Source organism: Mycteria americana, chromosome 22 (assembly GCF_035582795.1).
Source record: "Mycteria americana isolate JAX WOST 10 ecotype Jacksonville Zoo and Gardens chromosome 22, USCA_MyAme_1.0, whole genome shotgun sequence".
Classification (NCBI taxonomy): domain Eukaryota; kingdom Metazoa; phylum Chordata; class Aves; order Ciconiiformes; family Ciconiidae; genus Mycteria; species Mycteria americana.
Genome location: NC_134386.1, coordinates 5,776,279 through 5,799,869, shown reverse-complemented (window position 1 = coordinate 5,799,869; position 23,591 = coordinate 5,776,279). Strand labels below are relative to the sequence as shown.

Below are 23,591 nucleotides of genomic sequence, written 5' to 3'. Positions count from 1 at the left end.
ACTTTACAGAAGTAGGAGTCTGCCTGAATTCTTGGGCTGATACGTCGTCTTAAAAGATCCTGTTTTAAATAATTTCACTAGCTCTGAATTCCACTGGCCTAGAATTAAAAAATGCAACGGCATGGCCAAAGTACTCTTGGCTTGTGGAAGATGAGTTGTAGATATTTTACGGGTTATCTGCTTATTAATTCTGAGTGGTATTTGTGCTGTCTGACTATCATTTGAATAGTCCTCCAGCTTCTGAGTGGGAGCTGTCTTGACAGAAAAAATATGTAAAACCTGAAGGAAATAAATGAACACAATCTTTCCGGTGATAATTTAAAACGATAAAAAAAGCAGCATGTAAATCAAGTAATCTGTTTTAATAATCAAACCATTTAAGTCCTTTTCCATATTGCTAATGTTCCCCTTTCATTATCATTGTTTAACAACTCAGTATAGTTGGCATTTAGAAATTCACTCCTTTTGCAATGAGTGATGGATGCATAAATAACAGCTTTCCTACTGCTCAGATGTTCTTCCATTCAAAGGATGTAAAGTGAAGTACTTAAGACTGTTGTGCAAATCCCTTTGCTTATCTTGCCTATCCTACCCTGCACTTCCATATCTACAAGGACGTTTGAAGAATTCCCTGTATCCTTCCTTCTCTTCTTCCCTTTTTGAAGTTGTCGTTTTAGTGAGAGGGAGAAACATCCTGATGTTGAATCTGCCTGGTCAGTCACACTCATGGCTTCAGCTGAAGGCACTACGCTTGGTTGTAGTAAAAAAACCCCTTTATTTCTAACCTAAATTTTCTGTAAAATATTAGTTGCTCTTTAATTGGAAGAACAAACCTTGTGTATTTACTAGGCCTTTTCAGCAGTGGTAGGCATACTTAATCTTGTTTCTATAGGGCTTGAGGGTTTGTCTTCCAGGGCACCTGCTGCTCAATTCTTGCTAATGGGGGAGAGACTGGAAGATGGAGAGGGGATTTCACTGCAGTGCTGGTTCAGATTGCCATCAGGTGACATGAAGTTTTTCCAATACAAAACAGAAAATACAAGAAAAAAATCCAGCAACAAACCTGAGCCAAATCTACGGCCAAGCAGTGGGAAGCTTTTCCTGACTAGACATGCTTTCAAGGAAGCACAAGGAAAAGTCCTTCCTTTCAACCTGAATAGTTAATGGACATATTGTGGTGACACGTATTTGCTTTGTGACTTGCAGACTTAGTTTTCCCCTCCATTGCTTATGGCTCTTCCTTCACGTTAGCTGGCTGAAGTTGTTGGTTTCTGTCCTGCAGGAAATGGTGTCAGTGATAATCTGAACATGGGGTGGCTGAAATCACAGCTGTCCGTCATGGTCCCATCAGCAGACGTGGCAGAAGGGAATCGTTGGCAGAGGAGCTGGATGGGCAGCTGTAGGTGGAATATCTTCATCTGCTGCTTTGAGACTCAGCAGTTTGTCTGCCGAAGCCCTTAGTTAGTAATCTAATGTGCTGCTGGGACAGTTTGTGAGCCAAAACCACAAGAGCTGTGTTAAGTCACAATATGCTGTGAAACACATAAATGTCTAAGGAAGTCTGCCTGGTTTCATGGCCAGAAAACAAACCAGTCCTGTTTAAGGACTACATACTCAATATTTGTGTTTAGGTGAGATGGTGCAGATCACTGTAACAACTCTAAAAGAAACCCTAATTATGCAGAAACATAAGTCATATTTGTGCATTATTTGCATATTTTGCATCATTATTTTTGCATGATTTGCGTGGCCTGTGTTAGTATAAATAATGCATCTAATTTTATTTTAGATCTAACGTTACCAAAGGACTAAGCAAGCCTTTTGGAATGCTTGCGAATGACATACTCTATCTTAATACTGCAAGATGATTCTTGGGTTTTTTGAGCCCTGTATCAAAACAATGCTGTATTCAGGGGACTCCAGCAGCATTCACAGATCAGCACTAGGCATGAGCTTAACCAATGCAGAATATTCCTTTACAGCAGAACAATGAAGCATCTAAACATCAGCAACTCATGGCCAGCTGACTGCAAAAGGAGTCTCCAAGCATCTAGGAAGAAAACCTGTGAAATACTATGATTGTACCTTGGCACCTAGGCTTGTGGAATAAAGAGAGGTGTAGTTAGACATCGCTACAAAGTTCTGTTAATTGTGCAGTGTATACAGAAAATTGTATAAGAAAGTATAGTATAAGAAAGAGATGGCTTAGAAAATAAGATTGAAGTCATCATCAGTACAGTTGCTGATGTGGCTTCAGTTTATGTTTGTTTATACAAGAATGCTGCTGTATCAGGGTCATCGGCAGTGACGTGAATGGGTTTTGTTTCCTGAAGTTACTGGAGAAGTTAGGATGAAGTAACAGGGTATCAGTCATGGTCTTTGTTTTTCTGCATATTTCTTGATCTTTCTGTTGGGTTGCAGGATTTTATGGTTCCTTCAGCATCCCTTGAAAGAAAGGTTGCTATTCGGAAGTGTAAGCTAGTCCTTGCCTGGACACTGTTCAGACAAACCAACCATTGCAGAATGCATGCACCACTGAAGCGGAGAGATGAAATCAGACGGTATCTTCCACATGATGCAAATCTGTCCAACCACCAGTCATTGGTCTAGTTTTTGCCTTTTGTGCTGCAGTTTTGTCCACTGATATATTTGAAGGTAGCATACCCTTTAACACAGTGGTGTATAATCTGATGAACAAAGCTGAATTCCCAAAATTGAAGGCTGGGGTAATCATGGTGTGGCAGGTTACAGTTAATACAGACATGGGGTTTGGAAAGGGGAGGAGGTGAATGAAGGTAGTGTCTTTTTTGAAGTACCTGAATGCTGTAACATCAGAGTGGAAGGAACGTAATGGATCATGAAGTCAGTTGCTGGTCAGTACGGGAAGCCAAATCTTCTAAACACATATATAAAAGTAGTTCGGCAATATCCAGCAAGGCTCACTAGTCCTTTCTGCCTCTAGTGAAATGCTCTTCCATGACCTTGCTCCCTTGATGGCGAGCTTTCAGTTTCAAGCCTACATTGACCAGGATAAGTCCATTCCTTTTGGTTTTTTCTTTTTTTTTTTTAATGGGCCTTTGTAGTTTTTTGCTTAATTAGTTCTTCTGGCTACCTGGCAAGATGATATTCATCTAGTGATGTATTTATAGAGTGATTGCCTCCACCTTTCCTATGCCTCAGTAGTTTTATGAGTCTTCCGCATTTAAGTTGGTCCTCTTACAGGACAAGCTCCAGGCTCTTCTGCACACGTGCTCCAGTTGACTTCCCACGTGATGAGAGCAGATAGAAGAACCTACCTGACTTTTGAAGTTTCTTTTTCTTTTTACTATCCTTTTATAGCTTATGTGCTTTTATTTGACAGATTAAAAAGTTAGACGTTATGGGTAGATGGCAGTCTCTTGTTTTTTGGTATCCCAAGCCTGTTCTACTCTTTCCAGGTTAGATGTAGGATCATAGGATCATTCAGCCTCAGGAGGTCATTCAGGGCAACCTCCTGCTCAAAGCAGAGTAATATGATTACTGCATTAGGGTTTTACAGTGTTCCAGCCAGACTTTTCACATGGAAAGTGGGAGAGTGTTTTACTGACTACACAGAGAAATGAGGAGCAAGCTTCTTTTCCTCTACCTGTGCTCAATAGCAACTTTCTCGTGTGGATTGGAATAAAACCACAAAGCATTATGTTGTCCCTGGAAGCTTTTCAAATAACTTCCTTTTGTCTCATTATCTACTTCAAGTCTGCTTGGGCCTTCTGCTATGCTTCTAGATACGTAAAAAGTGTATGCAGTGCTTCCCTGCTGCAGGAGAGACAGCTCAGTCTGTCTGACGCAAATAGAAATGAAAGTTCAGTGACTCCTATGTTTAGTGGTTTGGCATTTTTTTCAGTGCAAGGTTAGTGCTTTAACTTCATGTTTAAGGAGAGGGATTTTAATATTATTCCAGTTTCTAGCTAGCCAGCTACATTTCACAGTTTTAGCCTTTATTCAGCGTTCATTAGAGCTAGATTCGCATCCATCTTCCATTTTCCTTTCCCCTGACCTTACCTAGTGGGTTTGCAAAGCTGTATAGACGACTCAAGGGTCAGCCGTGTTGGAGCTGAATCAGCCTTGTCAAATTACAGTCAGTTTGCTTAAATGTTGGTTTGTTGGGGAAGATGTGGCACCAGTCACTCATAGTTTACTATTTTCTTTTGAAAAAAATTCCATCATTACAAAGGACTCTTTTAACCTTATTTCCAAAGCTCACTGAAAATTGCAGATGAATGAAGTATTCCTCACCCTGCCCTTTCTGCTCCCTCCGTACAGGAAAGGAGTGGTGCAGAACGCGCGCTGAATGGCATTTCCTATTTTGTTAAATTGGCAACATCTGAAAACTGAATCCATGCAGGACAACTCCAAGCAAAAATTTCACCTGCACATTAAATGAACTTAAATTCCAGTTTTTCTGGCTCTTGGGATGGATCAAAATGTTGTAGACATGCATATTCAGAATCATGACAGACGTGGATTGTTTTCCTAGCGCAGGGAGGTAATACTGACTGGACAGTTTTTTGGTCTGTTTTTCCAAGTGCAGCAAGAATATTTTAGCTATACTTCTGCCAACGTAAATCCTGTTTATCTGAGTTGTCTTGTGATGAGGATGATTTGCTATAATACAGTTTATGAGCGATTTACTGAAAGACTTGAAAGTCATTCTTGCTTGCTTGACAGCTGAGTTTATTTTGATTTACCTAAAATAAAGTCTTTGAGTAGCATTGAATACTCAGTAGACCTGGTATCACATATAAAAGGCACAATTGTCTGACACACGCAGGGTGAAGTGTGCTTAAGCAAAGTCATCTTACTTCCCAAAGCATGAGAAGAATAGTTGTTCCTTTGTGTCAGTGCAGCTGGCTATACATTCTTGCATTTAAAAACAGGTAAATACGATTTCACTGCCAGAAGTCTACTTAAATTCCCTTCCTCAGTGAACACATCCTAACGGCCCATCCTTGACTATCCGTGTACATCTCTTCATGAACATGAGTTTAATTAATGTTTTCATGTGTGCTTGCACAATAAGAATGGAGTCAAAGCCTGCACTAATGGATTTTTTTAATGTATATATTTGGTGGGAAGAAATAACTAAGAACTGTGACCCGCTTTGGGGGAATAACCCAAATCGCATGGGGTGTTTGCAACAGGAAAAGGAATTGTCCCTCTTCTGCATGCCAGAAAGGTGTGCAGCTGCTAGATTGTTCTTCTTCCCGTGCACAAAAGAGGAAGGAAGAAAAAGCAGTATGCTCATACTAAATAGTTCAGTTTGATTTGTGCTTTGGAGTTAATGACTAAGTTGGAAGTAGATAATAGTTTGGAACCATCAGCTTTTAATCTTTTAACCTTCAGTGGTACTAGTTAGCTGTTGACTATCTAGTGCAGGCTGATGCATCTGTAGCACTCCTGTATCTGTCCTGAATTATTTGCTTTTGCTTTTTTTTGTTAACGTTTCCTTTACTTTAAGACACTGCTGTACAGTTAAACTGAAAGTCCATCTTCAGTTGATGGCTGCGTTGTGACTTCTTGGTGTGAAGACGTTCTGTTTCTGGAGCATCTGTGTAGCATCAGGGAGCAGGAAGAAGGGGTGAGACCAAGGAGCTTTACTGGGCGCTGGCTCACGTGGGAAAGCTTTAGTGTGTCTGCGTGTACGTAAAGCAGAATATGATGTCAGTCTGTGATCAAGGTGAGGAGGAGTAGTTCCAGATGAGAGAAGGTCTTTCCCCAGGAGAAAAATAATCCATAATATCAATAGCTACACTTCAGCTCTCTTAAAGCAGCAGAAAATGAGACGACTGGTGACTTGACATGATTTTTCCAGCAGTTGCTCTGCTCCTCAGAGATGAGACAGATGGCGGGAAAGACTGGCAAAATGTGTTTCTGAGGAGCCGTTTCACACCCCAGCGAAGCCCAGCCTGTGATCTCGCTGCAAGCTGGTCCCCTGGTAGCTGGCATAGGTTATCTCAGAAAGTATGCTGAATTCTAGAAATAGCAATAAGCCTGCAGAGTGCTGCCTGCTGTCTGTGATCCCGACAAGTTTCTGTTTATCTTTCGGTACAGAGGAGTTACCATGTAAATGCTTAATTAGAAATTCCCTTTATAATTTGAATTGCAGCAGTTGGAGTGGAGATGGTGTGGTAGGGTGCCTTTGTTTAACGGTCTGCGTTCTGCAGATGTTGTTTTGGAGTATGGGTTCCAAGTCTTGCCAACTAACTCTTTTCTTTATTTGTCCTGAGTGCATTTGAAGTTGCATCATTTCCTCGGTAAGAACAGTTTTATTTTTGACTGGAGTGTTTGTCAGGTGGGAGAAATCCTAAATGTGAGTGCTCTCTGGTGGCGAAGATTTCTGCTTCAGTTTTCTGATTTCTGCAGTGTATTTTCCAATGGCAGCTGGATGTGAACATAGGATGCCTGGACTTAAGGATGTATTTCTTTTCAACTCCCTTCAACTGCCTAAAAGTAAAAACTACAAAACAAAGTCTTGGCAGCCTTCTTTTCTACACAATCATTTCTATCCCTTTAAGTGATTTATATTCTGTGACCTACTGGTTTATATTTTCTCACTATCAATCCGTGCTGTAACAAGGTAATAAAAACTAGTACAAAAATTTCTCATGAAAGAGCCGATGTTCTTCATCAAAATAACACACAAGGATTAAATACTGTGACTTTCTTTTTGGCTGCTGAGCTAGATTTCAGATACCAAAGTAGTAAGTGGAAAATTCAGAAGACAGTGATACAGAAATTATTCAAATAGCGTAGTTATGGGGAAATCTTTTTTCCTCAAAGTTGCAGCACAAGATTATGTGATTTCCATGATACATGCAAATCGAGCTTTGACCGTGGGGGTGTCGACCACCAGGATTAGGTACAAGTGTGCTGTAGATTGCTTTTAATAACAAAAATCCACTCCTACACGTTATACGCTCGGTACTGAAACGATTACACCATCCTCTCTGTTGATGAGCTTTCCCTTGATGGAGTGCATGCCCCAATCAATGAGCCCTTCTGAAAAGCGCCGGATAGCTTCGTCGTCTGGTTTTGTGACCTGCCTTGCAGTAGAACAGCGAATTTAACACAGCTTGTACCTCCCAGTTTGGACTGCCGTCATTGGTTGTTTTCTTAAGTTTTCATGAGTTCTTCTTGGGCAAGGAAAACCAAGAATCTCACACCGAAGCAATGCAGCTAGGAAAACAGCCACTGCTGTTCTTGGCCTGCCGCTGTGCTGAGCTGCGCTGTCTGATGAAAAGAGGCTTTATCAGCAAGGAGGGGCAAGGAGCGACAGCTCTTCTTAGGAACATCTAAGCACAGCTCTGGAATTCCAACTCCAGTGCTAAGAAGTAAAAAAAAAAATGAACAGAGAAGTAAATGGGGATGTCAGTTGTTCATAAACTCCATATCCTTAAAGCCAAGCTTGAGGGATGCCCATTTGTCAAGCCTGGAGATGGATCCTTCTCCCTCATCTCCATCTGCCTTTTGCCATGGAGATTGAAGACACAACTCGTCAGAGTCCAGTAAAACCTTTTAAAACTGGACTCGGAGGCCGAACGTGAGATCTGCGTCTAAGCCCGGAGCTGTCGGGGAAGCGAGCAGGCAGTGTGTCAGAGCGCTGTATGTGCCAGCGTCTCGGCTGTACGCCTCCGCAGCCCAGCTGTGCCCTGCTCGAGGGGCTCCCCCGGGGCGCTGGGCTGCGAGCGGCCGGCGGCGGGGCAGGCTGGCAGAGGCAGATCCGCAGGTTCTGTCCCCGACTGCCTCGCAAGCACCGAGCTGGTCAGGGGAGGAAACTTAAACTGTGCTCTGCGACTGAAAGTTTACATAATTCATTACTTAAGGAAGAGGTCAGAGTATTGGGTAGTGTGATGGTGAGTGGGCACCACACTTGGTAGGGATGTCCTTTTTTTTTTTTTTTTTTTTTTCTTGGCAGCTAAAACAAACCCCCTTAACCTCTCTGTGCTGACCATGAACCCTCCAGCCATGCGTCTGGCAGTACAGCGGGGCTTAAAACCTCATCCAGAAACTGCTGTATCTTTATTTTTATCGTTAATAGTGCCTTCAGTGGTGATTACATGCCTGCTGTGCAGTGACTTTTGGAGAGTGGTCTATACATCCTCCGTTGGGCAACTTGCCTTTTCAGATGGCCCAGCTCCAAAAAGATGGGAAGGATTCTGCTGATTCTGATGTCCTTGTGATGGTTTCCGTTACATATGCATGTCCCAGTGTGATTTGATCTCCTTAATAGAAAGTGGTGTGTGTGTTTGGTTTTTCTTAAGCTCTCCCATGGATATGTAGAGTCCCTCGTGCTCCTGAGAGGGCAGAAGACGAGCAGCCTGGTGGTGTATGATCTCTTTGCACCCACCAGTGCCTTGCGTGTTTAGGATCTTCCAAATACCACAATCCCCAGCTGCTTTTTGCTCCAAATAATTAAAATTAGGGATGGCAAATGACAAGGACTGAGTGCGTGAGGTTTCCTGTGTACCTAAGTCCGTCTTCTGGTTTCCCAGTGAATAAACTGTTTTTTAAAGAATTAGGCTGTGATTCTATATTTCATGCCAGGCTTGTGTGCCCGTTGCTTAGTGTTGTTGCCTACGTGTTATCCCTCATTTTTGTTGCAACAGTTAGCTGCTGAGTTGTAGTTGGTATTGCTAAATATAATGGCCTTATATTTTCTAAAACATTTTTGGTAGCTTTCACACAGCATATATCTCTAAAATATAAAATATCTTTGCATTTTCAGCTCGCTGTTGTTTTGGGAATCGTGTATCAGGACTACCTGCAGTTAAAACTGAATGCAGGAACAAAAAGACGTTTTGCAATTCTTGAGTCTTTTCAGTGAAGTATTTCTGGAGGAAGCTGGAATTAGAGGCAAAATGGCTTTTAGAAAGTGGAATGCTGGTTGCTAGATTGTATTTCTTGAGTTTTATCACACCTGCTAAAAACTAACGCTGCCAAGATGCTGCAGCAAATTCTCAAATGAGCAGCAGAAAATGTCAAGCCTGTCGCCACGTGGGGGTGGTACTAAATTCAATAAAGCAATGCTGGAATTTGTGCTGGAGTCCGTCAGGGATGAGGAAGGCCCTTGCGCTCTGTAGAGGTGTTACGGTGCCATCTAATGTCGTAAGATTTAAATACAGGGTGCGGACAGGTATTGACTGGTAGAAATGCCATGGCTTGCGTGTTGGTCTCTAAATCTGCTGTCATCCTTTCTGCTCCTGAGGAGCAAATGCTGGGTGAATTCTTCAGCTGTTAATCTGAAATTCCTTCTGTGCTCTTCTGCTAGATAACTTTTGATAAAATGTGAATTTCTTTGGAAACATCTTTTAACTTAAACACTTTTTTTTTCCCCCGAACAAACGTCAAGTTATTTTCTGTCTTGTTTGCAGAAAGAATACTAAGGACCAGGTAGGGTTTAGAAAAGGTGTAGTTGAGGGTTGTTTTCACACGTTCTTAAAAACACTTCTGGTTTAGCAGCAGTGATAATACCAAAGTGCCTTCTAGTGAAAAGGATGGAGTGGAAGCTAATTGCTAGAGCTGAAAGGCTGTAATTTGCTTCTTGGCTTGTATCTTTGTTTACTTTCTTGCAAATATGATTAGACCTCTAAGAGAGTGGCTTCAAAACTTCTGCTTCTCTGGCCTGAGCTGGGCTATGGACAACTGTAGAATGCGAAAAAGAATTTGCCTTTAAATCCCCTTTATGAAGCAGATTATATAAGCTCATCACAAACTCATGTTTACTTACTGTCAGTTGTAGAAACAGTAAATTACATTAACTTAAATCTTGCTAAAGAATTTCTAGAAACATTTGTGTCTGGCAGCATGTTAATGGCAAGAGAAATACCTGAATATGCAGAAAGCCAGCTTGATTGCATCGGCAAAGCAAAAGTTTGCTATACTCGGTAATATAGTCGGTGTTTGTACCTCAGTAATCTGATAAGTCATGCATCCTAAGTGAAATAGCAGTAGAAAATTTCCTCTGTAGGTGGTAAGACTCAAAGCTAGCCCTACTTCTTAATCCTTGTCACATCAGGTCTCTACGTAATATGCTAATGTGCCATCCAGGCCACACTGGTCAGAAAATGTCCGTAGTCGATGTTTTATTGTAATGTTTCAGTATGATGATGGATTGAGTTCTTCACCTGATGAAATGGGCAACTTGCTTGGAAGACATATTCTGACTCTCTACATTTGACTAATTCCCTTTCTCCCTTTTGTCTCATCCTGGGTAGGTTTGAGAAAGGACGGATTTATACGTTTATTGGGGAGGTGGTCGTTTCCATGAATCCTTACAAAAATTTGAACATCTATGGGCGTGACATGATTGAGCAGTACAAAGGAAGGGAACTGTACGAGAGGCCTCCTCACCTCTTTGCAATTGCTGATGCTGCTTACAAAGCGATGAAGAGGCGATCAAAAGACACCTGTATTGTAATATCAGGTAAGCTGAAAGAGCTTTTCATTATGATGAACACTTGATCTTTGTGAAATTCTAGGTAGAAGAATGATGATTTGGCTAATGACAGCGTTTTATAAAAGAAGACTTCATTAATCTTAAAACGGCTTATTTGCATTTGAATCTGTGTGTGGAGACCTTAGCAATTATTTCTTATCTAATTCAAGAGCTGGTGTCAGTCATTAGCTTAATCTGTGCATGCAAAGCGATAACTTGAACATGAGTCCTCTGCTTGCTCTGCCTGTGTGAAGAGATCAGTGAGCACAGGGTTCCTGTCTCTCTTTAGAGAACTGCTGATTTTTGTCCCTTGGATGACTGGCCAATGTTTTGTTCTCTGTTTCCATGGCCAGACTGATTGCTTGTCGTGGCTCTAACAGTGGGAGCAGGGCTTGTACCATGAACGGTTGCTATCTGGATCCTGGCACTTGGTTTCCTTGATGTTCCCGTGCTTTAGCAGCTCTGAAAAGCGAGAGACCCGAGATGGTGTGCTGAACAGTAGCCTCTTGTATTGCAGCTCCCGGCACTGCTGCTAGCCAAGGCTCTGCATGCCAGTCTTTCTCCTCTAACAATATTCCTTTTGATCCTCTGTGTGCCAGGCCTTTTACCGACCTGTGAAATCTTACATCATAACTGCTTCTAAGTCAGCATAGCTGCAACAACCAGGCAAGTTTATGGCTATATTTAGAAAATGTTAAAAGTGCACACAAATAAGGCTGCTTTAAAAAAACAATAATAAAAATACCAAACACTGTCAGGGTAGAATGAAGATATGCTGTTCGGTGATTTGCTTTGCTTTTTTTGATCTGTTCTGTCACCTTTTATTTATGTCCTCAGGTGAAAGTGGGGCTGGGAAAACTGAGGCCAGTAAATATATTATGCAGTACATAGCAGCCATTACCAACCCCAGCCAGAGAGCAGAGGTGGAAAGGTAAGGGCTTTGCAGAAACGTAAGTGAAATTGTTTTGTTTCTGGATCTCTCTCTGTGGACTGTGTGGCACCACGTTATTAGATGGTCTCTTGTGCTAATTGCCTGCTGATTTTACAGCATTTACCTAACTTCTTTAGATACTTCTTTTACTCTGGGAATTTTGCAATATTGATTGCTAAATTCACAGAAAAAACTTAGGAAGAACTCAAGCCTTCAAACTTTCAAAATAAAAACAGTATCTAGAAATCATGTTTCCTGTGGCAAATTGCCTGAAATATGTGTATGTTAGACTAGCACGTTGCGTGCTAGGAGCATATTCCATGACCTTTCAGGCTCGCATACTCCTGAATTGCAAAATGCGCCTGTCAGCCTTAGAGTAAAAGTTTTTGAGCAAAGAATGTGGCTTTCTGCTGAAACAGATTTAGTACCTACCCCAACAAAAATTTTGAAAATTATTTGCAAAAGAGTTCAAGAAATTGATTTAGAAACTTATATATGTAAAGGAACTGAATTTTTGATGCTATTTTCAGTGGAGGGATCTGGTCTTTGCTTCCCATTTGCTCGGCTGTAAGGAAGATTACCGAAAGCTCCCAGCTGATTTCCCGTGGGATTGCTAATGCCATACACATTTGCCCAAATATGTCATCAAAGAGCATCTCTGCTGTTACTAAATTCTTCTCGAGAAAGGCCTGCAAAAAAATTTCCATGGTATGAGTATACAAGTCTGGACTTACCCTGTGCTCTTTTCCATTTATCTGTACTCCAGAGTGAAGAACATACTGCTGAAATCCAACTGTGTGTTAGAGGCCTTTGGCAATGCCAAAACAAACCGTAATGACAATTCCAGCAGGTTTGGAAAATATATGGATATCAACTTTGATTTTAAAGGAGACCCAATAGGTGGGCATATCAATAATTACTTACTAGAAAAGGTAAGCCACGCTCACTTTTAGAGTTAGAGGCTTTTGTGTAGTTACTTTTGTAATATGTGCTTTGCCAATAGAAAATTTTCCTTTCAAATGTGGTATGTCATTATGTTACATATGAGGGCATGGAATCTCATTCAAATCTAGAGCTTTATTTTTCTCCAAGAATTACTGTAAGTAACTGAAATGCTGCTGAAGCACTGGCACTGCCCTGGTACTTTAACACCACTGCTTTCAGAGCTCACCATGTGAGGGACTAGTGTTACTCAAAAGCTTATGAGCATATCGATGTATGAACTTTGTATCCAGAATAAAAGCTGAGATTAATTTAACTCTGTAAAACTCCTTCTTTATAAGTTCCCGCATTGAGATCTCACTGGTGAATAAAAGGAGAAGATATCTAGGTCTGTAAGTAGCAATGGTATGCTTGAGAAGCGTTACTCTGGAATAATGCCACAGCCTTGTGTGATCTTTTAGTAACTTTGTTTTTATATATTCCAAGTGATCCTAAGCATGATTTTTTTTTTCATGTCATTAAGTGGTGGCTGAAAACATTGGAATATGTAAAACTGTGTAGAGAACGTGGGCTTGATCTATTAACAGTTCTCGTTATGTGTGAGACACATGTCTGGCGTTAATTTATGTTTGACCGCATCTGCTAACATGCTTTTTTGTTTGTGTTTTTTACTTTTCCCATTATTTCCCTGAAGTCTATTTTCAGAATAAACACTTTATTTTAAAAAACAAAACAACAAAACCAAACATTTAACATGTGTGATACTTTCATGCAAAAAAGCGGTGGGGCTGCAGCTGCAGTGACTTAAATCCTGATCATTTATTTAATATTCTTGACTTCTACCAAGTTAAATTTGTTTCCATTTTGAAAGCAGTTGAGTTTCTGGTCTGAACACAGGCAGTGAACAGACAGTGACTTTGCACTGCAGCAGGAACACGTGCCTCGTCACTCTCCATAGGTCAAACTTGTAGCATAAAACAAGGATACTTTGCTTAACTGAATTTCTGCTGCATTTTACTTTTTTTTTTTTTTGGTGCTGTTTTACACTGATTTGGAATGAGTGCTCTGACGATGAAGCTGTTGCTTGCTCCCTAAAACAATGCCCTTGTGTTAGAGCAGAGCGTTCACTTGTACAGTGGCTGGTCAGCCTGTCCTGGGGTTGTAGAAGTGGTTACCATGAGGCCCCAACTATGGCCCAGGGAACATTTGTTTAAAGTCACAAAATCCTGTTTTTCATTTCCAGCGATTAAATAACTCTTAAACTAAAACAACATTTTATTTGACTTTTCCATGAAAGCAATTCTGTAGTTACCACATGGGTTTCCTGGTTGGAAGTAGGACATTGCAGCTGTTACGCAAGCTGGTCTTTTTGATTATAGACTTCAGACTCCATGGTCGTGCCGAGCTAATAATGTTCGTAACAGACTTATTGTAAGATAAGATTAGTTTGGAGGTGTCCTAGCAGTGGTGAACCAACGCATCAGTGTCTAAGGGGAGGTGCTGGGGGAGCAGGCTGTCCACATCCAGAAATACCTATCTTTGTATTTTGTTTCTCCACAGTCTCGTGTGATTGTGCAACAGCCGGGAGAACGAAGCTTTCATTCTTTTTACCAGGTTTGTATTCGTTTCCTGAAACAAATGACTTTTCTCAAGTTTCCCAACGTGATAGGCAAAATATTTAAAGCTTTCACCCTCTCGTGTGTTTTGCAAAGGGTTCCCTTGTTGTTGCGTCTTGGGTGATCTTAGGTTCTTTAGTTCTTTGAAGAGGCCTGATCTGGGGAAGGAGCATGGGAAGATTTTTTTTTTCTATCCTCCAGTCCTGTATTAACACATTTGTAAACTTAAAAGGAGGCTAACTAAACAAATATGGTAGAATATTGGACTTTGACTCACTGTTTTATTTGTAATAAGTCTAATCCCTCTATTTTCTTTTGAGGCCTTTAGTCCATATGGAAGTAATTTTATGACACCAAGTTGACTTTCTGTTTTTCCTTTGCGTTCTTTTTAATGTCTTCCATGTTGTACGGTGGTTCCCTTGTGCGTCCTTTGGGGGAAATGGTCAGCTTATTAGTATAACCTTTATTCTCAGTTTTGCGGTGAGGGAAACATAGGTTTATTTATTTTTTTTTCCCACTTGTTCAGTACTCCATGATGGCATGTTAGCACCTTTCTCATGAACGTGTCGTTTCTGTGTTGGAAAGGCTCTGTGTATAGCAGAGAAGGTGAGCGTGCTTGCCAAGACACATCTGTGGCACGTCACAGATATAAACATGTCTGGTCTGTGAAGAGGTTCAGGCTTGTTTTCTAAACAGTCGTGTCACTCAAAAGGACACTCATTTAGGCAACCTCTTGCTGGTAGTCAGAGCCCTACAACGATGCAGACCGTGTATTTTGCACATGTTGTGCTTGTGACTCCAGATACTGTAGCTGATTCTTCTGTAGCAGTAATTTAATGTTTTTATGATTTTGCTTGTCAAGCAGATGGATAAGAAACAGAAAAAGGAAGGATTTTATTTTTTTCATTCACCGTTTCTTAAAATACTCTTTGTACAGCTCCTCCAGGGGGGTTCTGACCAGATGTTACGTTCTCTACATCTTCAGAAGGATGCATCTGCATACAACTATATCTGTCCTGGAGCACAGATAAAGGTGAGGGTGGTGTTAGTGAGTTAGAGGTAACTTGTCTTAAAATTGTTGATGCTTCTTGAAATACTTAAAGTACTGCTGAGCTAGCAGAAGCTGAGACCAGTATTTACGGGATGAATATGGAAAGGTGACACCAATGTGCTATTTCTAATGAAGTTTCTGGCCCTAGAAGACTAGCATATGTGTACTTGTGCCTACTACATTTGTGTCTGCTTATAAAAAACAATCAAATGTAGTAGGAGAGACATCACTTTTGTTAATAAATGCTAATGAATAAATAAATCATAGATATTTGACCCGTTACCAGTGACACACTTTTCATGCTTCATAATGGGTAACTTAAGCTGCTTTTTAGACCAAAAAGCCATAAGGACTCTTTTTTTACAGTAGGAGCATTTAAGTTACTGAAGCATTCATTCTTCATATCTGACTTGTCCTCAAGGGGGCCTCTGAGCAGGAAAGAAGGGAACAAACCCATAAAGTTTTCAGGACAACAAGATCCTGAACACTTTAAATAGGTCTGGAGTTGTCCCTAGTGTTGTTTCTCTGAAGCAGGGTCCAGACAAAAGGCTCCCTGATTTCCTAATTGCTTTCTTGAGATGCTCTTTGGCAAATGAACCCACAGACCTTCTCAAATGCCTTGATCGGTTTCTCTAGAAATCTGCAGTGGAAACAAACCCAGATCATTGGGAGGGGAGCGGGGCAGAGGCTCATCGTGAGAAAGATGGTGACCAGAAATGTACTGCTGGTGCTGTGCAGCTTCTTCTCAGAGGGTCTGTGGCTGCACTACTTGTAACTGTTGTTCTGATTTTTTTAATGAATCAGTTCTGCTCTTTCACAATAAATTCCACTGGGAAAGTACTGAACTTCCTGTATCTCATTGCTGCTAGTATACGTGTGTGTACAATGCGGGGTTCAGCATACAAGTGTATGGTATGGCATTAGGATCAGCTGAAAAAATCTCATGGTAGTGTCTTGCATCTGAAAAATAGTGAAGTACATGTCTGTTGCCCAGGGCTTGCAAAGTCTTTGCTTCTCACGGTTGACTTCCATTAAGCCCCTCATGTCCCAAACATCTCTTTCCCCTCAGTGTTCCATCAACGATGGTGCAGAGTTCAAAGCAGTAGCTGATGCCATGAAAGTGATAGGCTTCAAGCAAGAGGAGATTCAGACTGTCTACAAAATTGTGGCAGCCATTCTTCACTTGGTAAGCTCTCTGCCCGCAGGTATGAGTAGGCTGTTCTTCAGGAGGGGTCAAGTACACTTGTACTTCCAGCAGCTCTAATTTTCTTGCTGCAGAAGCAGTTAGAAGATCTGTGGGCTGGAAAAGCGTATACAGTTTACGACTTCCAGTGGTGAGTGAAATTCCTTGGTGAAATAGGACACTGCAGTAATGATGGAAGATCACATTTATTCCTGCATATTCCAGATCTCAAAACAGACATATCACAAACTACTGGGAGCTGTTAAATGGTCTGAACAGGAATTGTTTGGGTTTGGCAGTGAGAGGGTAGGGAGCTCTTGCCTTGCCATCCTTCTGTGCCCTTTTACCCCACACTCGCCATCACCACTGTGATTTTGCTGGAGGCATGGTACTTCATTTCATCGTGGATGCTTGAGCACAGCCAGATACAGGAGACCTCTTAATTCCATGTATTCTGATGCTAAGGAAGTCCTTCCTTCGCCCATATTCTCCTGGGACCCACAGAGTCTCCTCCCCTGCGCTGTGTCCTTGTACCTCAGATCTTACGTTTCCTTGAGGAGAGAGCCACTGCAGGTGGGCAGGAGGAAGGTGGCAACGAAAACGGTAGCTTTTTTCCAATTTTTGGTCCTCCTTGGAGCAGTTGTGCCCTAGTGCTGGGGAAGGGAATGGAGGCAGAGTCAGGCCATGCAGATAGGGTGTGAGACCACTCCTGCAAATAACGCAGTGGTGTTGCTTCTTAATCCTGGCAGTACAGCCATTCAGTAACACAGCTGTTGCGGTAGCGCCCTGTCAGTCCAGTCCTGTTAGCAGTGCTGACTTGTCAGCTTCCCCAGAATATTCACATTACCTTTGTGGGCGATAGCATTACAATAAGAACTGCAGCCTAGTGTTTTTGTGGCAAGCTGCAGTGAAGATGAAATGCTACATCCAGTGTTTGTATACATAATGTCATTACCCACCGCTAGACTCTGAATCTTGAGACAATGGCTGATTAAACCTCTGGAAGCGTGTGACAATTTTTTTCCAAAAGCGGAGCCTAACACTGAGCAGGAATGCTTTTCTTTGAGTCAGGCTTTGCTCCTTCCACTGATGTTGGAGCCTTGTGGGTATGTGGATATGCAAGGCCCACCCTTCTAACATGTTAGGAGATTTACTGACTTGAATAGCAGGTGGAATATGGATGAACTTGGGGTGTACTGATTCATACTAATAAAAGACAGATTGAGAAATCTTGTTTCTTGCTGCTTTTTTCAGGGGAACTTGAAGTTTTCTGTGGATGGCGATACACCTGTAATAGAAAATGGCAAGGTCGTGTCGATCATCGCAGACTTGCTGTCAACAAAATCTGACATGGTGGAGAAGGCTCTTCTGTTTCGAACTGTAGCTACAGGTCGGGATGTCATTGACAAACAACATACTGAACAAGAAGCCACCTACGGCAGAGATGCCTTTGCAAAAGTGAGTGTAAATTTCCTTTCTCTGCATCTGATTTTGTATGTGACTAACTCAGACACATTTCTTCTGCTTTTGCCTTTTGGTTCAGTTGTACTTGGTGCAGCAAAGAATGGTGATGCCTGAGGAAGGCATTCAATATTGAATTGCCTTCATAATTGCTCATTTTTCAAGGCTCGGGTCCCAGTAGGATTCCTGGGTGGATCAATAAGTACAGTGCTTGCTGAGACACAGGAAGTCTGTACTTCATGCAGATTTATTTCTGCGTGTGTGCGCTCCTGTGTTCTATAGGGGGACTGCAGAGCAGCACCATCCCTACCTTCCCTGGCTGTGACACAGCGTGCACCGCAGCCAGCAGTGCTTGCGGCACATGAAAGAGGGGAGGGAGCTGCGAGCCTGGCTTGCTGACATCTGCAAAAGGAATACATTGTACATTTTGTGAAATGAATATTTGCTGAATATTTTGTGAAATACGATTCTTGACTTCATTTAGCAGTTAAATTCAAGAGTAGAGAGTGGAACGGTAACATCTAGAACTTGGGTTGGAAACCTGAAGTGCTATCTGTTTTTGGAAAGGTGGATACTGATGGCTGAAGGAATGACAACTGTCCGTTCTTTGCTAAGAAATCAAATGACAGGGGAAGAACAGATGAAGTTACGAAGGTCCTTGATTATTAATTTGACTTTTTTTTCCTAACATTAGATGTTTTCACAGCTTCGCAGTACATTTTGAACATGCAGACTGCGAAGGTACCTATGCCTACAGAACGTTTTCTTTTTGAAAGGTGGACAGGAATATTTTACTGCCATTGTGTTCCGTTGTTAGGTTTCTGTAACTGAACTCTCACTTGCTCTTCACTCGCTCTCAACAACTTGCTAATTGTTAAATTATTCTCAGGTATGGAACTTATTAGGCAGCTGAAAAGCAGACTGGAATCAGATTCGGAGAACCACTGTACCTAGTGACCTCACTAGGATTTAGACTTCAAGTAAATGAGTTTTGGAAGAAAGAAAAAAAATATTTTCATAGCATATTTTCTTCTTGTCAGTAGCTGTTCACTTTTAGCAGAATGTTATCTGTAGCTTTTGTTTAGTTAGGGCAGCATCTTGAATTAAGCTTTGTAGCACCATGTGTTGCATTTGCCAGAAAGAACTGAGACAGATGCAGGCAAAATTCCTCCGTATTTGTTTCCTGGCAGGCTATATACGAGCGCCTCTTTTGTTGGATTGTAACACACATCAATGATGTGATTGAAGTGAAGAACTATGACACTACAATACATGGGAAAAACACTGTCATTGGTGTCCTGGATATCTATGGCTTTGAAATATTTGACAATAACAGGTGAGCCACGTTGTTAAAGCACAGTCCTGTGCCTTCTCCTTTCCCAGAAAACTCATCACCTTTTTTCCTTATGTTTTTGCAGTTTTGAGCAATTTTGCATTAATTACTGCAATGAAAAGCTACAGCAGCTCTTTATTCAGCTGGTTCTAAAGCAGGAGCAGGAAGAGTACCAGCGAGAGGGAATTCCCTGGAAACATGTGAGTGATTTGGCAGGGGAGGGAGAGGTCGGTTTGAGGTCAGTGTACCAAAATAAGTCCCAGATCTAAAGTTGCTCCACGTGTATGCTCCTGTCGAAGTTGATGGGACATCTGTGTCCACGCCAGCTGTACTGTCAGACTTGCTGTCTGGAAATCAGGCTGTGGAAGAAGCTAACCATTTATCTCACAACATTTCTATATTTGTCATGGTTTGGGAAAATAAGTGACTCCAGGTCTGAGTTAAAACATATTGTGGCATCTCTGTGATGCCACACACATCGCTGTGTGTTTCTGTTCCACGAGCTTATGTATTTTGTCTAGTTGTACACATTCAAGTATAAAAATCTTGAATTCTCCTGTTCAAATTCCTTTCATAATGCTGAGGACAAGATGCGCAGTTTTCACCGTGGTGACTGTGCGCAGTTGGATTTTAAAAGGCATTTTAAAGTGCATTCTGTAGCAGTTGATTTGTAGCAGAGTTCTCAACATTTATGCGAGGTGTTTGGAAGATCACCTTCTCTGCTGTTTAGTGGTAGAAGAGCAGCCTGCTTAATTTGGAGTTGGTGATCGACATATTTAAAGCTGATTGCTTCTGTGAACAGTGGGCCCCGTTCTCTCTGTCAGACACATGGTACTGTTTGTCAGTGGCCACCACTGGTACTCCTCTCTTTCGCTAGCCAAAGTCACAAATATACCTGTTTTTTGTCTTTTACAGATTGATTACTTTAACAATCAGGTCATCGTCGACCTGGTAGAGCAGCAGCACAAAGGGATCATTGCCATTCTGGACGATGCCTGCATGAATGTTGGAAAAGTTACAGATGAGATGTTCCTCGAGGCTCTTAATAACAAGCTAGGGAAGCATGCTCATTTCTCCAGCAGAAAGGTAACGTACTCCTCTGTACCCTCAAAACTTGCTTCCTTTCCTGTGTGATGCCTTTTCTGTTTTTTTAGGCATAACGGAAAAAGGAAAAAGCCTTGAAGGGTGGCTGGGGTTGGAATCATTACCATCGAGTATGAAATAAGATGCCTGAGAGCAGCAGCAGCTCCTAACTACAGAACAGGCCGTCTGCTCTGGGTTTGGGTCGTGCCTCGGGCAGCCCCGTATCCGGCAGAGGGAGCTGAAGTATGTCCAATGTGAGATCAGCTTTATTCCGGGCATAAAAGAAGCGAGCTCATGCCTTGACATATCATGATGTCATCTGTAACCAATTGATGCGCAGTTTCAACCCACGTGACGTTCTTCCCAGGCTGCTCTAATACATAGTGACACTGAAATTATTCACACTTCTGCTTTATTACAGCGCTGTGATTATTTTTTTTCATCGTCATTGGCTACAAAACATGTTCATCTCAGATTGTACCTATGATCATCCAGGCCCCTCGACTTGCTTTGTTTTTGGTACAATGTACGAATTAAAAGGCTTTATTTATTCCTCACTTGGCAGCATATTGAAAACATGGTCACCAGCCTGATTAATTTGAGAATCTTTCACACTGAGTAATCAAATAAGGGCTTTTAATTTATTGATGTCTCGCTACCGAGGATCGTTGTTTGAAATACATCGTTCAGAATGCTGGCTCCCCCCTTCTCCCTCCCACCCCAGTACAATATTTTATGTAGGTCAGAAATACAGAATTAGCATGGTTGTATAAGATATGTGCTAAAGGCTGCCTCCAGGGAGGCTGAATATAAACAATAGATCTGGATGTGGCTTGTCTGGGCAGAGGCGAGGAAGAAAATAAAATAAGCGCTTTTTCCTCCCAGATGTGGCTTTCCTTAAGTGCCCTTTAGCTGCAGCACACCTGTCATCTCATCTGCCACATGCAGCCTAGCTGAGGGAGGGGAACGGGAATCTTGCTTCCCGTTAACCTCGATTTTACGTGCTTAAGCAGCAGATGTATAGCGTGTTCTGAGTAAACTTACCCGAAAACAAGTATTTTCATGAAGCCTAGTCTGGGTTTCTACATTTTAATGCAAATTGCTTCCTTTAGTAGTACTAATGATTGTGAATAGTGAAGCCTGGGGGGATGGAGTCTTTAAATCCTCTGCAGTGGGGTAGTGTGGGAAGTGGTCCAGTTTCTGGAGCTGTCTAGTCAATAGACGTAAGCTGCTAGAGAAAGTTCATTTTCTGTTCTGTCCTTGGTCCCATGTCTGCTAAGGTGTAGTGGTTCCATCAGAGAGGGAGCAGGTAGTACCTTGATACAGTGGGGAAGAGGACTGAATTTCATAAAGTATATGGGAGGCTATCAAATGAAAATTAAAAAAAAAAAAAATTCTGTTTGAGTCTTTATCTTCAGGAGTCCCTTCACAGCATAGGAAACATTAAAAGAAAATATTGCCAGTTACAGCATTCCTCAGTAGGGGGTGGCATTGCCAGAAAACTGTTTGCACAGACTAGGAGGGAAACAAGGAATACTGCTATAAATAATGTTTATGGAGGGTATGATGTATCTTCCTGGCTTGCTAATTTCTAGTTTAAATCAATATAGCCTTGAAAAAATTGACCCATAAAACTCTCAGCATCATAATTATTTTTTTCCCCCTCTCGCATCTTTGCTGATGTCCTTTACCAGTATCTAAGATATCTTCCTCAGTCCCATCTAGAACTGCTGTAGGAAACCTGAGCTTTCTAAGCCAGCCGCTTCTAGCTTGAATTCAAACAAAGGACTTGATTTCATTTCATAATTTGCGGTAGACTGCAGTAGTTCTGTCCAGATACTATAAAGTTCAGCATAGATCGAAGCTGTTCCTAAAGAGTTAACGTATGTGTGCTATGTTGTGGGAACAGCTCCCATCTTTCAGCCTGAGTTAATGCTTCACTGCTCCCCTGTAGAGCAGGTTGCTCACTGGCTCCATGTGGATAAGCTCTAAGGGGCTGCTGTGCCCTAAATAGTAGTGTCCTAGTTTGTGTACTGCATGTCTGATCTGCTGCTGCCTGCTTGGTGGTCCTGGTGAAAGCCAAACAAACCAGGAAAAATACTGGCAAACGCTTCCACTATGAGTATGTGTGGCAAAATTTTATGTCCCTAGAGCATGGGTCATCCTTCTCTGAATTGTCTAATGCTAATCTAGATCTGTGGACATGCTAACTATTCTGATAGCACTTCTCAACATCACAGGTTCATTTTCTCAACTTCTTTAAGTTCTGATTTTTTTTCAATTGATCTTATAGTTTCGAAGGATCAAGTGCGGTGATACTCTTATGAATTCCTAAATCTTCAAATAGTAGAAAGTTCTCATTAGTGTCAATCTCAACAAAGTGTGAAGGGAAGAGTATGAGAAGGTCCATTCTACTCCACTTGATGTAGTGTCTTCCAAGGCATAGTGAAGGTCTAAGTGACAGAAGAATATGGGACAAATGCGTAATGATAATTAGATATGCTCCTAGTCTCCAGTGATCACAGAATCACAGAATCGTATAGGTTGGAAAAGACCTTTAAGATCATCGAGTCCAACCATAAACCTAACACTGCCAAGCCCACCACTACACCATGTCCCTAAGCACCTCATCCAAACGTCCTTTAAATACCTCCAGGGATGGTGACTCAACCACTTCCCTGGGCAGCCTGTTCCAGTGCTTGACAACCCTTTCAGTGAAGAAAAATTTCCTAATATCCAGTCTAAACCTCCCCTGGCGCAACTTGAGGCCATTTCCTCTTGTCCTATCACTTGTTACCAGGGAGAAGAGACCGACCCCCACCTCTCTACACCCTCCTTTCAGGCATTTGTAGAGAGCGATGAGGTCTCCCCTCAGCCTCCTTTTCTCCAGGCTAAACAGTGCCAGCTCCTTCAGCCGCTCCTCATAAGACTTCTGCTCCAGACCCTTCCCCAGCTCCGTTGCCCTTCTCTGGACACGCTCCAGCCCCTCAATGTCTCTCTTGTAGTGGGGGGCCCAAAACTGAGCACAGTATTCGAGGTGCGGCCTCACCAGTGCCGAGTACAGGGGCACGATCGCTTCCCTTGGATCTGCAGTCCAAGAACCTCCTGAATCAGGGCTGGTGTCCTTAATAGTTTTTTTCTTTTTTTTGTTTTTTAAATTGACAGAGAATTCCACAGCTTTAGATACTCACGTGAAGAGCTCCTTCCTTCACGTTTTCCTCCCTTCTCCCTTTTCCCTTTTAGGTTACATCTGTTGCCTCCTAGTTCTTGAACAGCAAAATGCAGTTCACTGTGTCTTCCAATACATCATCTCGATGTCGTTTGCCATCGTCTCCTGGTGTTTCTTTCTTAACCTGAAGAGGCTTAGTTCATTTGGTCCTTCCTCCTGTAGCAGTCAGTCAGTACTGTTGATTGGTTTTGCCCTTCATCAAGCCTCTTCCAGTTCTCCTGTGTCCTTTTTGAGGTGGAGGGTAGTTAAGATACTTGTTGGGTTGGGAATGGACCATTTGGGGCCCAC

At 42.0% G+C, this 23,591-nt stretch overlaps 1 protein-coding gene across 4 annotated transcripts in view; it reads left to right on the top strand.

Moving 5' to 3' along the window:
- Nucleotides 1-23,591, top strand: part of MYO1D (myosin ID) — a 196,340-nt gene that overhangs the window by 59,761 nt on the left and 112,988 nt on the right. For all 4 annotated transcript variants that reach the window (XM_075523120.1, XM_075523119.1, XM_075523121.1 and 1 more), the window contains exons 2-11: nucleotides 10,254-10,462; nucleotides 11,312-11,405; nucleotides 12,172-12,337; nucleotides 13,908-13,961; nucleotides 14,901-14,996; nucleotides 16,084-16,200; nucleotides 17,452-17,655; nucleotides 18,849-18,994; nucleotides 19,077-19,191; nucleotides 19,907-20,077. In XM_075523120.1, coding sequence (XP_075379235.1) covers nucleotides 10,303-10,462; nucleotides 11,312-11,405; nucleotides 12,172-12,337; nucleotides 13,908-13,961; nucleotides 14,901-14,996; nucleotides 16,084-16,200; nucleotides 17,452-17,655; nucleotides 18,849-18,994; nucleotides 19,077-19,191; nucleotides 19,907-20,077 — 1,323 coding nt within the window. In that variant the 5' untranslated portion in view covers nucleotides 10,254-10,302. The remainder of the gene's footprint in view (nucleotides 1-10,253; nucleotides 10,463-11,311; nucleotides 11,406-12,171; nucleotides 12,338-13,907; nucleotides 13,962-14,900; nucleotides 14,997-16,083; nucleotides 16,201-17,451; nucleotides 17,656-18,848; nucleotides 18,995-19,076; nucleotides 19,192-19,906; nucleotides 20,078-23,591) is intronic.